Genomic DNA, 16204 nt, shown 5'->3' with positions numbered 1-16204 from the left:
TCAAACGTATTTATTCCGATGTGTTACAACATCCTAGATATAATTAGACCATGACCAATAATGGTCATGAATAGCGGTTCGACTGAACTTAGCAAGTTTTGGTGAAAGGTCTCACAAGTACTGAAGATAGATAGTCCTTAGCCGGGAATGGAACGTAATATCCTGTGTCACTAGTTCGCAGGAAGTTGTACAGTTAATGAGTACCCTCTTTCTGCGAAGTACACCTTTTCAGGAAACTGCCAGATTTCTTTCGTTTGTGAAAGTTCTTCGGTTGGTCCAATGCTTATGAGATGTTCTGCCGCCCCAGTAATGAAATGAGACACAGGTAACATTTTAAAAATGAGACTGGTAGCAGACTTCAGACAGTCGATTTGAGGACGGAGAACTTGCCATTCTGTCCGACATGATACGTTCATGTCCACAAAAGTGCCGCCTATTTCAAGCAAGGTCACAAGATTTTTCATTCGCAATTGCTCAACTAGCCGCACACCAGAGATATTGAAAATGTTTGATTATTTGTTTCAGACGGCTCGACTTTAGTGCTTCTCTCAATGCTTCACAGAGGCAGGGATTGCATTCGAAAGCTTGGGATATCCTCTTTCCGAAGTATTTCAGGTCTCGCGTCGTTTAACTCAGCTTGGTCTTCTCACCCAACCCTTTTACGATTTGTTCTTTCAAGCTCTTCTTTTAAAACTTCAGAGTCAACAACTTTTAAGGCACTTTTTGCTGTTTGCAGATACAATACGATGCCCCTCTGAATTTAACGCAAGAGAAACCTCCAAAAAATTACAGCTTTGCCGATTTCAAGCGACTAGAACAAGACCCCTCCACTATGAATGGCTGTGACACCAACGGTGCAATTCAGAGCTCGCTTCAGCCGAATGGATCTATCAGAGATCGATTTCCTGGCCTTCACACCGTACATCATCACATTTCGCCAAAAAGTGAGGTAAATACAACCGAGATCCATGCTTCACAAGGGAGATTCTCTGACGGGTTTGCAGAACACGATTTTTCAAACAGAGCGGAACATGTTTTGGATGGTTCATATTCTGCAAAGGTGAATGTAATTACAATATTAAAAGCTACGAACTAAATGTCGTTTAGTGTGTCCTAGAAATGTTAATTCGACTGAATGAATCTTTATCAGAACCAGGCTTTGACAATACATGGATTGAAACGAATCCCCTGACGCATAAATGCTCAGTCAGAGCAATGGATTAATAAGCGTAACAAAAAGCACAACCTCATTAGGGTTGGATCATTAGAGGTGTTCATACCACGCATTTGGTACGGCTCATTGAAAATATTCCATTTCACTGGTTCTACCTGTCAGTTTGTGATGTGCCCATCGTTGTTGGTCGGTCAAGATAAAGGAATTATCTGAACTTAGTCCTGAACATATAGTTACGTCTTATGGATACGGGAGGCAACCGTTTCAATTACATTTATTGTCCTTGCTCTTCCCAGTCTTGACGGTTTCATTGCAATGTCAGTATACGCGTGTTGTCTTTTTTTAACGAAATAAGATGACACCAAATGGTTGATGGGTTGTACGAGACCATTCGCCAGTCACAACGGGTGTTCAGTATTTTGTCAAGATAGTACTATCGACGTTTGGCTGGAACAGCGTGTCCCACAAAAGCAAGGAAAAGTAAATACACATCGAATTTACTCAACAAGGCAGCCGATCTGTCACTTGTTCTCTGATCTCAGGACAAGTGCTGAATTCTATGCTTTGGCTAGATGCGTAAAATATGCGCTTGGACGTTCCGTGAGCTTCTATGAACAAATGGCTGAATATGTTATGTTTTCACTGGGGACGCAGATAGACAGGGTCAAGTGAAACTGCGGTAGGCATACTTCTTGTTGCAGTTAGTTCTATACTTCTTTCCAACAGTCTCTTAGAATACTCAATGTCAGAAGAACGTTTAAGGGTAGTCCAATTTCCTGTAATATCATGTATATGGATAATGCATTTGTTGGTCCGCCGAAAGGACATCTCTATAGAGCCCCCTTCATCACAACAGAAACGGAGCTTGAAAAGTGGGTATACTGACCCACGCAAGTTGGTTTCCGATAAACACTGTCACAAGCGTGCTGAAAATAAGCAATATATATAAAAACGTCAGTAAATGCTCCCGCTCAGTTCTGCGATTTCAGGGCCATGTTCACTGCTTAGTGAGCGCGCGCTAGTGTCACTCCACTCCAGCCGGTGGGGCATATTAAGGAACATTCTTTGAGTTGGTCCCGCTCTGGTGCGTGGTTGAGTGGCCTGCGTCAAATTAACCGACCAGGAACAAAAAACTAATAATTCCGCTAACAGAATCTCCATGACTGCGTGTCGTGGATAAAGCATAGCTGATTAAGTCAAAAATGACACATTATCCTTTAGAACAAGCATCTTTGGTCGTAGACGATTGTGTTTCCCGGGATGCCAAAGCCTCATCTAGGATCTCAACTCATTGATAGTAACACTATCTGTCTGAAAAGTATGCATCGTTTGCCTAAAAAGCATTCAAACGACATAAGCATCCACGCGACTAAATTGCCCCACTACTCTTGATGCATATTAGGATAGGCTTATGATCGTCACCACAATTTCTCCTTAAATCACACTTATTTCTTTTTACGTGAACGGCTTTGTTTTAGCAGTCAAAGTTATCTTCACCAAGGTGAAGTTGTTGAATCCGGGGAAGTATATATGTTATGCCGACCAAAATTTCCCATAAACGTTCTGCAGCCAGATGCTTTAGGGTTCTTAAATGTTGAGAACCTTAGCCGGTATTCAGTTGATATTCACAAGACCAATTTTGCCAAATTATATCCTAGTTAAGCCTCACAAACAGAACGGTTGCTGTCAACAGCAATATAATGATCAGTCAGATCTCGCGAAACATGATAAAACGGGAAAGCGACTCCCAAGAATCAGATCAAAAAAGCTGTATTCACAATAGAACAGTTTGATGCAAAGTTATTTTGATCGTATTTTCCTTAAAGATTAGTAAATTTGCCCGAAAATGCATCATAGCAAGAGATTGCAAGGTCATGTTACGTAGATAAGTAAGCTTAAGTCCTGTAAATTATTCTTCGTGCCAGGTAAAATCACATGGAAGCAAGTTAGTGGCAAGTAGGTTAGAATGTATTCAATGCAATGTTTGATGGCGAGTGGGTTATTCAGAATTCAGAAATTAGGCGTAATATGGCAATCTTTAGCGTTAGTAGGATGTAAACGGGATAGTTATTGAAGAGGTTTTAGAGCTTTCAGCACACGCGTTCAGTGACGGTTGATCGGTGGCCGTTGATGAGTTCGTCAAGCTCACATACGACTACATACCTTTTAAGTGGGGCGACTTGGTGGTCTGACTTTCTAGACCTAGAGTAGGTCATGAGTCGCCCACAGAGTAGACCGGAACGAATTTCGACTTCCACTCACCTAACAGACATTCTAATCTTCTGTGCTTCACAATGCCCATAGTAGTAGTGTGATGTGATCAAGTTCCCAGCACATTGAATCAGTATATCAGACTATGCCCTTAGTTCGCCTGATGTACACTAGCTAATTGTTGACGAACATAAGCACTGCAAATTCTGCTTTCCTTCCAGACATCTTCCATGAACCATGCTTCTGAAAGCCGACTATCAAATGGCGAATGGCTGGACAGATATAAAATTCAATCCACTGTGGACAAGCTACACAGTCTGAAGGAAATGCTTGATGACCTTTTACGCTTGCAGGCACATGCCAATAATACCTACCAAGCCCCTGCGACCTGTATGGATTGGACAAATATACAATCGGTTTCACCCACATCCAGTAAGGATGCAATGCAAAAACAAACGTCCAGTCATCCGCTACTAGACTCCATCCATTTACCAATATTGTCTAACGCATCTCAAATGCACAGCATCCTAAGTAGTTTATCGACCCAAAGTAAGCCATATTTACCACAATCCATGGTTCCTGGAAGCCCTTTCCTGTCTGCCTTTTTGCCTAAATTTAAACCAGTGTCCCTGTCGGAGTTGGAGCATTGCAGCTCTTCAATTATTGATAAAGAAGGGCTGAGGAACGACCAATCCCCAATGGCTACTCACCATCCCAAACCAGCAACCTCAATTAATCAGATAAGTACAGATTTCGGGTTACAGACCAACGGATTGGAGCCAAATTGCTTCAAGGTTCAGAATCATTACACAACTTACTCTGCAAACTCCGACTCGCCAATAACAGTACGACCTCTCAGTAATCCAGCCTCTTCCATTCAGTCATCGTCCAACCCTTTATCGCTGTTTATGTCCCTACCTGAAACTATGAAACGCGTTTCATCCAGTTGTGAGAACCCCAATCAAAGGCCTCAGGCAAACATTTTGGATATCACCAAATTAACAAGACCATTAAGTTCCTCCCCGACAAAGTACTGCGGTCATTCAACTCACCCCTTTAAAGAAGGAATACATCGAGTGGTTTCACCAACGCTGAATCAGTTTGATCAATGCAGTTCTCAGGGGAATTCTCTGACCAGTCTCAGTCCATTGCAAGCGTTTGATTTGACACTAGGTGCAGACTTATCTACCCAAGCACAATTGAGCACAGCCAATACGTTTGCCAAGATCAACGGATTTGTGGAGAATAGAGTAAGAAGTCCAAAATCACTGGAATATAGCGGAGGGGCACCGATGCAGGCAGCAGACACATTGGCTGAGCTACGTTTGCAGCGGGTAAGTTGCAGATAATACATCCAATTATGTTTATCGTGAACACTCACCGTACCCAAATTATGTAATCAGCTGGATAGTTTCCCCTCGTAATCACTTAAAATCATATTAGGAAAGACAGTGCCAGCTGAAGATATGAACATTTCTTCGCGTAAAACGTCGTTCTTGTTGATGCTTCTGTTAAAGTATGCTGGTAAACTTTGTGATGTACAATGCATACTTAATGTGAAAACAGAGTTTGAAGGAGATCCAGTAAATCTTACGGCATGGAGCTATTTATCTTGAGGAAATGGTGGACCGAGCCAAAACCAATCTGTTCTTAAATACAGTACTTCGAAACTCTGCGTAGGCGTTGGAATTAGAAACTGTTATCAGAAAAATACCATTGGTTTTCCATAATAATAAAAATGTAGTTATTTTTTCGTTCTGGCCTGTACAAATCAATCTAGTAACTGGAAGTCTTCATTTGAACTCGCTATATGTTATTGCTATCAAGACTTCACTAGAGCGACTGTCTCTAATGCAGCTCAATACCTATTGCTCTTAGGTCTTTATTGGCTCTATTCGCACAGCTTGGTATTTCTTGACAAACTGGTAGATCGGACTAAACTGCTGTTATGTACGGAAACACGGAAATTATACGACGTAAGTATCGAAACACATTCGATTAGATTTTGGTTACCACCTTTTTTGTTTCCAAATAACTTTCGCACCTGTTATACCGAGGCTACGACGGTTAGCCACATATCAATGTGTTCTGGTCTTTTCGTTTGCATGCGTTCAGTTTGTCTCCTTGTTGGCTTCACCGGGCCGCTCTTACGTCAGCCAACAGAGGCTTATCAATAGACAGATAGCTCAACATCGGGTTCGCTGGAGTATCAAGTGTGCCCGTCGAAGGTCTGAGTGCCAGACTACCACTCTTATTCAAATGTGCCCCCATGCCCACACGAGGCCTGATATTTTAGAGAGGCAGGCAAACGTTCCAGATCTTTCGAAGTTCCATCCTAGAGAAGGCCCTGCGACTGACACATACGTCAGCCAAAGACCACAAATGTTTCATCAAAAGCTGGGCTCCAACCAGCATGTCGTTTCGGTGTAGAATGACCAATTGTTCGATATGTGGTGGTCTGTAGCCCATATATATTTTATTAAGCTGAACATGGAAGCTTCCTCTGTGTGTAAAAAAAACTAAATCGCCCTGTGTGCTTTAAAAGTCTGCTGCATTCCAGTGGCTGGCCATAGATATACATTTTTCAGGTAATACATGTAAGCTGATAGGTGCAACTCATCCAGATCCATCCATTGGTTGCGTTGAATTAATAAAAAGTTGTGATCCAATAATTTGGTTTCGGAATATGTATATCAGTTATACGGATAGGATCAGTGGCCGTGTAGTGCTCAGATAACCTGTGAGCATTTTGAAACCGGGCCCAGCCAACTGTTTGTGCTACATCCGGCCGGTGCACCTAGATTTTGGCAATACTTATGGTTGGGTAGTCTCTTCAGGATTGATCGTGGCTTCTTGTGAACAGCTATGGCAACATCTCGTAGTGGTCAGAAGATTTTGGCAAAATGCTTGACTAGCAACATGCTCATCAATTTGTGATAACTTCTCCTAGGTGGGTTGATTACGTCAGTATTTCACCAAAGCTATTTTCCCTATGAGTGTGCGCTCGCGAAATGTGAATAAACCATAGTTTATCTTCAAAACGTTTATCTCCAACAGATTCATCGTTCTCCCACCCCATGCAACACGAACCCCAAAATCCTCAGTCGAACGGGTCGCAGCGGAACGGAAAACAAAGCTGAAAAGTCCACTCATATCAAACGACCGATGAATGCATTCATGATCTGGGCTAGAGATGAACGCCGTAAAATTCTAAAGGTAAGAAACACCCACTTTTCAGCAAAGTTTCCTCTTGTTGTCACTGTTAGTGCCAAAACCATTTCAAGCTATGGAAAGGGATCAGCTGTGGTTAGTGACCTCTACCCTTTTAGATGCGAAGTTATGGTGAACTGGAAGCTCAGTCGTTCAGACAAATTTCTAATATTCGGTCGTATTTTGGTTTATCCCCCTCCAGTCTCCACGGATAAGACAAAAACCAACAGTCTGAATGCTTATTTATTTATTTGTGATATGAACATTTTAGGTTAAACGCCGGCTTAAAAAATTTCTCAGCTTAATCATGCAAGCCGTTGTTGTCAAAAAAGTTGAACCGAAATGATCATGAAATATGGCCGCTGTAAGCACTTGAAACCTAGTCCATTTTTCGCCTTGAAGGTTTTATTTCCAAACCTTACAGTGGAAGCTATAAACAATGTATAAACCAACCCTCGGCTGTTGATTTGTAAAAATCTTGAATTGTATTCAAATAAAATTTCTGTCCACACCAATACAGAACCAACTGTGGCTGCTTACCGGTGTGACTAACTCACTTTATTATCCTACAATCTATTGACTATTTAAGTCAGTTTTTTGTACGCGCATCAGTTGTTTCCTGATTGACAGAGAAGACGAAATCTTTCTGCATTATTCCGCAAAAGATCTCACCAAGTTTGTTTACCAGACAAAACGTCTTCTTCTAGAAGCTGCATTCTGTTCAGGCGTAACATAGTTTTAAGCTATGAAAAACTTTTTGACGGCTTACAGCACGTTGCACAAGCAAACTGCATAGAAGGTTAATGTAACTGCCTGCGAACAGATTGGAAGACGATCTTAACGTGTCCTTTAAAATAGTGTATAGTTTTTTCTTTGTCATTAAAAATTACTCGTAGGAACTACAGTAACACTAATGAGAGCTCGACGATACGCTGACCTTTCCCATTTTCCCATGAAAAGAGCATTTGCTGATATCCTGGACGTTGGCATAATAAAACTCGAAGGTATCTCCTTCGATGAAAAGTACTTCTCTGATATCACGCTCTAAAAGTTCTGAAACTTGCGTTTCTGTTAACAAACATGTGCTAGTTGCTTCGGTGCGCTAAACCTTATATATACAGTCCATCAATGCACAAAGTACTATGGAAAACACACCATCAATGCCGATGGTTTTGCGTCATTTAAGTGAGTCATACCTTAAATACGAAGAACTACAAATAAAAGGCAACCGCAGCTGTTGATATTCACACCACTCATTTGAGCCGTCCTCTGTTCTGGCGCAATTGTATCGGTTTTGCTCTTATCAGAGCTCATCAGCAGTGCATGTCCAGTGGCCGTACCGCGACTTGAACTCCGGACATCTGACATACGAGGCAAGCGTATTTCCACTGTTCCACCAGCGCAAATTAGACACATGTTCAGACGTGAAAATTCGGGTGTGTACAATGTGAGCTGGTGAAGCAGTAGAAATTTGCCCGCATCACATGTCAGATGTCCAGAGTTCAAATCCCGGGACGGCCGCTGAACATGTGCTGTTAATGAGCTCTAATGAGAGCGACACTCGAGTTCAGTGCTTCCCTTCTGTGTGGACTCACCAGAATGATAAAGCCAGAACAAGGGGGCCACCGTTCGAATGAGAGTGATGTGAATATGAACAATACAATCCCGCAAAAACATGTGCTGTTAATGAGCTCTAATGAGAGCGACACTCGAGTTCAGTGCTTCCCTTCTGTGTGGACTCACCAGAATGATAAAGCCAGAACAAGGGGGCCACCGTTCGAATGAGAGTGATGTGAATATGAACAATACATATCCCGCAAAACACCACAACAGAATCGTAACTATGTTCCACGGCAGTCCCTTTCTTAGAAAATTTGTCACAAATTCCAATGGATTTCGGAATATGTTTCCATCAATACACTCTTGAGCACACACTATTGCATGGTAGATCGACTTAATAGAACCACGCTGCGGGTTACAAGGTTTCTCTCAAGGTTGTTAGTTCAGTATTTTTTATAGCTGAGGTGAAACCAATGACGTTCGTTACAATCGCACATTGTTATTAGAAGTACGCCATAAAAATTACTTTTGCAATGATGCAGTTTTTTTATTCCATCAGGACTTGACACACCAAATGATGTTTCCATAAGCCTAGGTACTAGGTAATTGTTTTTGTTGCATCATTCACTCCATCTGCTCAACTTCTTTACCTCCAAATATGAGGACGCATCTCTTCATGCTGTCAATCAGCAAACTTGCTTCTGAAGTAAAAATTCTATCCGAATTGCGCCCCTGCTCCCAAGAACACCATTTTCAGAGAGCCGTTACTTCTTGACTTCTAGTTGGCTATCCTCAGGCTTTTGCACGATAATCAGGTGTCTTTTGTTCTAAATTTGGCTTACCCCAAAACCTACTCATAAAAATTTGTTTCATGATATTCTTACAAGCTCCGGTGATTACGTTTTTTGTTATTGCTTTGATTCGGCGGTCAAATGGATAAAGCGATATCAGCATTATGCTAACTTACAAAATCTTCTGTAGAAAGCCGCAGTTACTTTGCCGTAAAAACTGGTGGACATTGTCTATCGAAGAAAGTGTGAATTAGGATACTACGTTAACTTTGAATGTGCAAGCCACACTTTTCGTCAAGGTATGCATTCTAGGGTTGTCTTTCCGGCCGAATAACAGTGATCGTAAAGTTCTGTTCTCTGTCTCATAGCCTTCCTTTTAGCAGTGCCTTTTTGGACATTCCCACCCGACTACAACTGTGGGTAATCTCTCTACAGTTTTTTTGCGTCCCGGCTTAAATTTCAAACGTAACATTAAGCAGCCTCGGATTAAAGGCACAACACGGTCCAACGCATGTCATTGGCTCACATAAACTTTCGGTGTTAAGTGTTTTTCCTTTCTTTCAGGAATCAAAAAATAATTGCATGCTGATTTTCACAATTATTTTACATATACTACACGGTTTCTGTAAAATACTGCCTTCCCCTGTCTTTTAATTCTGTTATTTTTCCTGTATTCATTTGATAGATTGGGTGTGCAAACAGATAAACTGTTAGCTGCGGTACATTGTTTGCTCTGGACAACACCTAGCTTGTTTGGAATAGCAAACAAGTTTGTTTATAATAAAACCTTGTCCAGGCATGAAGTCACTCCCAAGCATTGTTTATCTCAGGAGTAGTACCCACCACACCACAAACGGAAAGTCCCACAGGTTAATTGGTAAAAAATTATGCGAGCATTCGAAAATTAGTGAGGTGCAAGCAGAAGCATAGGGAGCGAGAACAGAGGGGTTATTGTATACATTAGTTGCCCAGACATTTGAGGGAATTTGAATATAAACTGAACTTGGCCGTTTGTGGACGCATGGTTAAAAATCATACAGTGCACATTTTTTAAGCAGTAGAGACAGACACCTCGTTTTTTGTCACCCCAAGCATCCAAACAAACACTGTATTTCACTGGTTTGCTCCTTGTAAAAATTAATCAGGTAAACAAACATGGGAGAAACCATGATGACGGCGTAACCGACATAGATGGAGGGACAATAAAGTGACAGGCTCTACAATGTATGATCAATAAGCAAATCAACTTAATCGTCACAAATAAACCTGAACACACTGACCTACCTGAGAAAGATAAGTCACTCCTTCACTGCATATTGGATCAATCAACTTTACGACTTTATTCTCGGGTGTGGTCACGAATGGACGCTTACTATTTTCATCGTGATACTGCTGGTGAGGAACGGCCTTCTCCTTTATTAGTAGTGCCTGCAATAAGTGCAACTTTTCTACATCAACCAAAGGGTTCCCATCAACGTAGACACCCAGTGTACACTAGGCACAACACTTATACTGTCAAAAAGAAGTTGAGAATTTGGTGACGAATAACTCGGTCTGACGAGCACCTTGTTCGGTTTCGCTACTGGATTAAAAAGGCTGGGTCACGTCTTACATTGACACATCAGTGAATTCAAGATTGCATGACAGCACCCACTGTCTTTTGAGGGTCTTTGTGCGCGCACGAACCACATTTTTTCGAAATAATCTGCTATTACATGCGTATACTAATTAGCTCATCCAAAAATGACAGAAACAATGGACTCCGTATTCGGAATAAGTGAAGCCGTAAAATCCTTGCGTGTGACACCGGGCGGTGGAGCTCAAATAAGACCAAGTGGTCGACGTGTGGGGGTGAGCCATAAACATATACTCCAACTAACCGGACTAACGATTTGATACTGCATGGGATGACAAACAACCAGATTCTATTGTGCGGCAAATAGTAATTAGGTGATTAGCTGGTTACAGATCCGTGGTGCAAGCATAGCACTAACACAGAGTGTCACAGCTAGCAATGTTGACGTACGCCTGAGAGGGAAGAAAATAATTCACTGTAATTCAACTCAACTGCCTCGGCTAACAACAATCGACTTGACGCTGAACTAACCATCATCTCCAGCCATCAGTGACCATTAATCGACATGGCTTACAGTAGAAGTTCCTTCAAACATCAAAGAACTTTAACGAAAAGGGTAAGCCTATCTAAGCAATTTTGATTGTTGACTAGAAGGCTTTGCTGACCCCCAAGGCGTATGCCTAAAGCGGGACAAAGTGGATTCGGTTATTTGTTTTATGCCAACCGAACCGCAGATTTATGATGTTGAACTCCTCGAGCAATGAGTGTGCCCCAAATTCTTAGACATAAACTGCATACAAAAATGCATTCTGAAACATCTGATCTAGCACGCGAAAATGGCTGAATCACATTTACTTGGTTTGTTCAGCTAACTGGGAAAGGCTTTTTTGATAAGCTGTTTCTACAAAGAAACAGTCTCGGCGGCATGGAATCAATTCAGAGGAAATCGATCAAATGATCCCTGCAATTGAAACCATGGTAGCAAGTGAGATACACATCGTGTGTGCATCCATAAACTGAGAAAACTCACAGTTATTTTTCATTTCGCTCAAACAGAAACTGTCTTGAAATCAAAGATGTTGAATACGATGACAGGATATCCCAAATTTTTCTGTAAAAGTTAGGTCCATTTCACTCTTGTCAGTAGAAATCTACAGTGCTTTATTCTGAGTGTGATTCAATCTGGCAGCTTGTCAACACAATCTTATCAGCTAAAACTCCTGCTGATTCCGATCAAAGGGATCCATGTATTTTATCTTGCGGATGGGAACTATCAAACAATGTCTGCATGCAACGAGGACATTTCAGTTCAAACTAGTGTAATCCTGCCTTTTTTACGAGTGTCATGCTGAAGGCTTGATTTGCAGAGCTTGTCTTCCCACATTTTACTACTTTTTATATTCGAAGCAAGATTTGGTAACTGGTCCAATTTTTACGGTGCACTGCTTGCTTGTACAGTGATTGCCCCAGGACCGTTGACTGCTTGATCATAGTGTTTCGCCATTGCACAGACTAGTGATTTGCGCCTCTTGTCATTCAGAACTTCCACGGGAGGATCCGGCTAGTGAAATTCACTGCCCACAATCGCCTGCCAAGCACATTGCTCCGCCATTCATACGTGATGCGGTTCTATCTCTGGTTGAAATAAGTTTGGTGAAGTTGCTGGCTTTATTTCGGTACTTACTCGAGGGAAAACATGAATATTCCACTTCACCTGATTTATCAACCACTCACCACTTCCGCTCTTCTAACAAGATCATTCAAACTGCGCTTACTTCTTGTGTTAACGATTTGGTGCTACTCTGTTTCTGTAACGTTTTCCGACGTAGAAGTAGTTTGGTTCAGGCGTAGAAAACTTGGGTGCAAAATTAGGTGTTGGGGCTTCCGTTAGCCTGACAGTAGAATTCAACGGACTGATGTTTATTTGTTACAGCCATATGCTGCACGATTACTGCGTATCAGCCGTCTGGCAAGACGAAATTACCAATCCTCTTTTCCCAATACGTGGGGCATTTCTGACTGGGAAATGACGTCTGCTTTTCGGCAGGATGTCTTTGTAGCACTGTGGGAGGCAGTTTTAGAATTTTTGAATTGGCACAAACCGATTCATCGCAGAGTTAATTTAAAGAGTGAAGAAGTCTCATGGAATCCAGTAGCATTCAACAGTTATGTGAATCAAGTGAGTAGAATGAATGCATTAGAACCGTTGGTACTTGCTTATTTTTGAGGCGCAGCAAAACCGAATTCTAGGCGTTTCGGCCGTTTTATTCTGAGGCGTTGCATCGATTCCACGGCACAAATGAACTCCAGCAAGGTATGGAAAACGGGTTCTCAGCTCTTGATCTAAGTGGGGTTTTAAGGTTGTATCTCGTCAGCAACTACCAGTTGATGACGACAGTTCTACTGCTTCCTAACTGGAAGTTTTAAGTACGGCTGTATTGTAAGTAGTCCTTGAAAATGACAATTACGGCGGGGCTTGTGCGAACATAACCTTCCTCAAACAGTTTAACTTTCAAAGAGCACTTCTGCAAATACTCTCGTTTACATGCAAAGTTGTTTTGACGGGAGACTCGACTCAAAATGAATTTACTGTGTATAGTAGTTCTTTTCGACTGAATCTGCTGTCGCGGTCTACCTCATGTTCCAGTTTGCGCGATATTCGAGATATCGTAATGCATAGTTTGGACGAGAATTTCGCCTGTAGTCAGTTGAGTCTCCATCAAAACCAAATGCGTCTGCAAATGGGAGTATCTGACAAATTCCGTTCGATTTATGTTAAAGTAAGACCTAATGTTAACGGAAACTCGAAAGCTGCTCCTCTGTGATCAGCTCCAAGAAAACAAAACAAGTAGTGGGCTGTCGGGGAGTTTTCACCAACCTTATGAGTAGTGTTGAACTACTTCTGCCTTGTCTCCCAGGGAATCTTTCAACCTTCATATCCTCTATGAACAAGATTATTTGTAACAAATTCCAGTTCTTTTGGCCTCTTAACAACCTTTGAGTAGGACGACATTCGAATCATTATAGAACTTTTGGTGCTCCAGGCAGTGCAGTTTTTGATAGCACATCAAAAGCACTGGCTGCTAACGCCATCTACCCCTCAATAATATTCCTCTGGAGGATGTCATTTATTCTGTTGTTGTATGTGCCGAAATATTACCTTGGACGTGTCTTTTATTGGCTAACTGATTTTCGAATGACGGGAGGGTTACCGCACTAGTTAGATATGAGTTTTGTCTAATCTTTCTATGACTCACCTATCCAGACAAAACGTTATCTGGCACATTGATCATATAAGGACGATGTCATCTAGAAGAGCGAGTGAAATCGGATGTCAGTTTCACTAGACGGATTATTAGCTAGGTCAGTCAGTTTTACATTGAAATCTCTAGCCAGAAATTGTAAGTTGACATCCACGCGCAACAAAAACCCAAGGCCGTGTTTAGCCAGTGTCTTATATTAACATAGTCCTTTTGGTTTCGCCCGCAGGCTTGTCCTGACATGCACAACAGCAATATATCGAAATTCCTCGGAGCCAAATGGAAGTCAATGAGTGCAGAAGCAAAACAACCGTACTATGAAGAACAAACACGCCTGAGCAGATTACACATGGAAGAACACCCAGCCTATCGTTATCGACCCCGTCCAAAACGCACTTGTATTGTGGACGGTCGAAAGTTGCGAATATCGGAATACAAGGAGCTATTAAGGGCGAGAGGTGATATATCCCGACGCCAATGGATTGGACCAGCTAATGTCAAGACGCAAAATACTGCGGACGACACTCCTGGTGAGTCCGAAGCATCAAACTTGACTACTGGCTTCAGTGGGTCATTGAATTGTCCTTCAATGCATTCAGTCTTTCTAGGATACATAATATTTTTTACACAATGCTAGAATGTGTTGCACTACTGGGTATTTCTGTAGACAAACATATTTAACACTCTACCCCATAGCTGACTCCATCTTTAAGGGCGTTTAACTATGACAAATGGTAGAATTCTCTGGAATATGAGTATTGTCTTCTGAAAATGTATTGTTCTTTTCAAGTTATCCATGCTTGTTATTTTCTATAATCGAAATGCATTTTTCAACTCTTATGATTTCAAAGCACCAAGACGATATATTTCTACAACTGTTCTGACAGCAGTCGTTGCGTTTCCCGTTGGTGAATGCTCGATAAGACGTATCCTCCTATTGCACATACTCACGTGACTGCGCTTCTGTTCAGACAACCTCGTAGAAATCACTTACGTTTCATTACTGTCTGTGCACAAAAGTAGAAATGCTGTATTTTCAACAGTTAAGTTAAAATATGACCAAAGCTTTACTTATACTTTTTGCCTTCAACAACCGATCAGTAGCCAAAGAATCTCCTCTGTACAAGGGAATTCTTTTGTTTCGGCACCCCCGGCGTGTGAAGCTGTGCGATATGCCAAAATTCTGATGGGTTCGTTTTTGGACCCAGTTTAAAAGACAGAGTGCAAGAGCAACTGTATAGTTGTGGAAGACGACACCATGAACAACTGACGGTAATAACTCCATCACTCATGCAAGCAAACACACATGCATCCATGCTGATCACAACAAAACGCTTTTACAAAGCCCTCTATGAAGCATGTGTCTCACTACAGTGAGATCGACTGTCAAACCGTCAGAGCAAAAAGTCTTAAAATTTTGATTTCTCATTCACAACATGTCAAAATGACAACCACACACCGAGTTGCTCTCACACGGTAACACAAACATCCACACTTATCCACCAACAAACAGAGATGATTCGGACAGGGCATTGATGAGTGGCGGTTTACAAAACACATTACAGCAACCTATCCGTGATGACGGTCTTATTGAAATGTCGAAGGCCATAACACGTGTTTTTCATTAGTTATTATGATGAAAAGTGAATCCTGATTGTCTATATGGAAATCGAAACCAGTAATTTTAATCTATCTGTTGGTTTATTTTACCTGTTTCTAACGCTCTCTCACTGTTGTTTGATCGGAGTGGAAGAGAAAATAGCTGTGATTTTCAGGTTGAATTCAAAATACACCAAAATACTACTTTAGAGGGCAGGCGCAGCTGGATAGTTCATAGCCTCAATAGGATTGAAACCAAAAATCCATGAGGATTAGCTTTGTTATCATTTTCCATTTAGATGAAATTTCACACTCAAAGGTTGGAAAGGTCCCAACCCGAACGCATCATGTTAATCACGTAATACGAAATATGACAAATAAAAGCTTTTACGTAATTGTCCATTCCAAAAAAGGAGGTTCAGTTTCAGCAGTGAGGCCCTAAAGTGGGCATTTCTGGGAATGGATGGGAATAGCTTTATGTTTGAAGCTACGGTTTGTTGAAGGTATCAAACACGCTGGTTGCCGACACCAATTTGTTTTACAACACGAGTGGTTGCTAATGACTTTATTTGTGGGTCATTTCTGATACACGAAACAATTATCAGTGTGCATCTATGAATCATTTAATAACAGCGAATGAGCTCCGGCAAAATTGTCGATTTTAATGATTTTAGATTGGGCAAACCTTGTCAGATACTTGAGGTGATGAATATTTCTCCGTAAATAACATTAGTCCAGATTAGTGTTTCATGATAACATATGTACTACCTAAATTGGCTAGCTGTTTTTAGACTAAGGTCACGGGAGCATCTACGAGGAAAGC

The 16204-nt window shown here is 41.5% G+C and overlaps 2 protein-coding genes across 2 annotated transcripts; both read left to right on the top strand.

Annotated features, from left to right (window-relative positions):
* Nucleotides 1-736: 736 nt before the first annotated feature.
* Nucleotides 737-8046, top strand: T265_14507 (hypothetical protein; the record flags this gene model as incomplete). Its single annotated transcript, XM_009173958.1, has 3 exons — nt 737-949; nt 3607-4719; nt 7903-8046. Coding segments are annotated over 3 exons (1470 nt in total), but the record flags the coding sequence as incomplete, so codon positions are not given.
* A 245-nt stretch (nt 8047-8291) lies between these two features.
* Nucleotides 8292-14347, top strand: T265_14506 (hypothetical protein; the record flags this gene model as incomplete). Its single annotated transcript, XM_009173957.1, has 2 exons — nt 8292-8432; nt 14012-14347. Coding segments are annotated over 2 exons (477 nt in total), but the record flags the coding sequence as incomplete, so codon positions are not given.
* Between the last annotated feature and the right edge of the window lie 1857 nt (nt 14348-16204).

This window comes from Opisthorchis viverrini, assembly GCF_000715545.1.
Source record: "Opisthorchis viverrini unplaced genomic scaffold opera_v5_208, whole genome shotgun sequence".
Classification (NCBI taxonomy): Eukaryota; Metazoa; Platyhelminthes; class Trematoda; order Opisthorchiida; family Opisthorchiidae; genus Opisthorchis; species Opisthorchis viverrini.
This window is presented reverse-complemented; position numbering and strand designations above follow the sequence as displayed.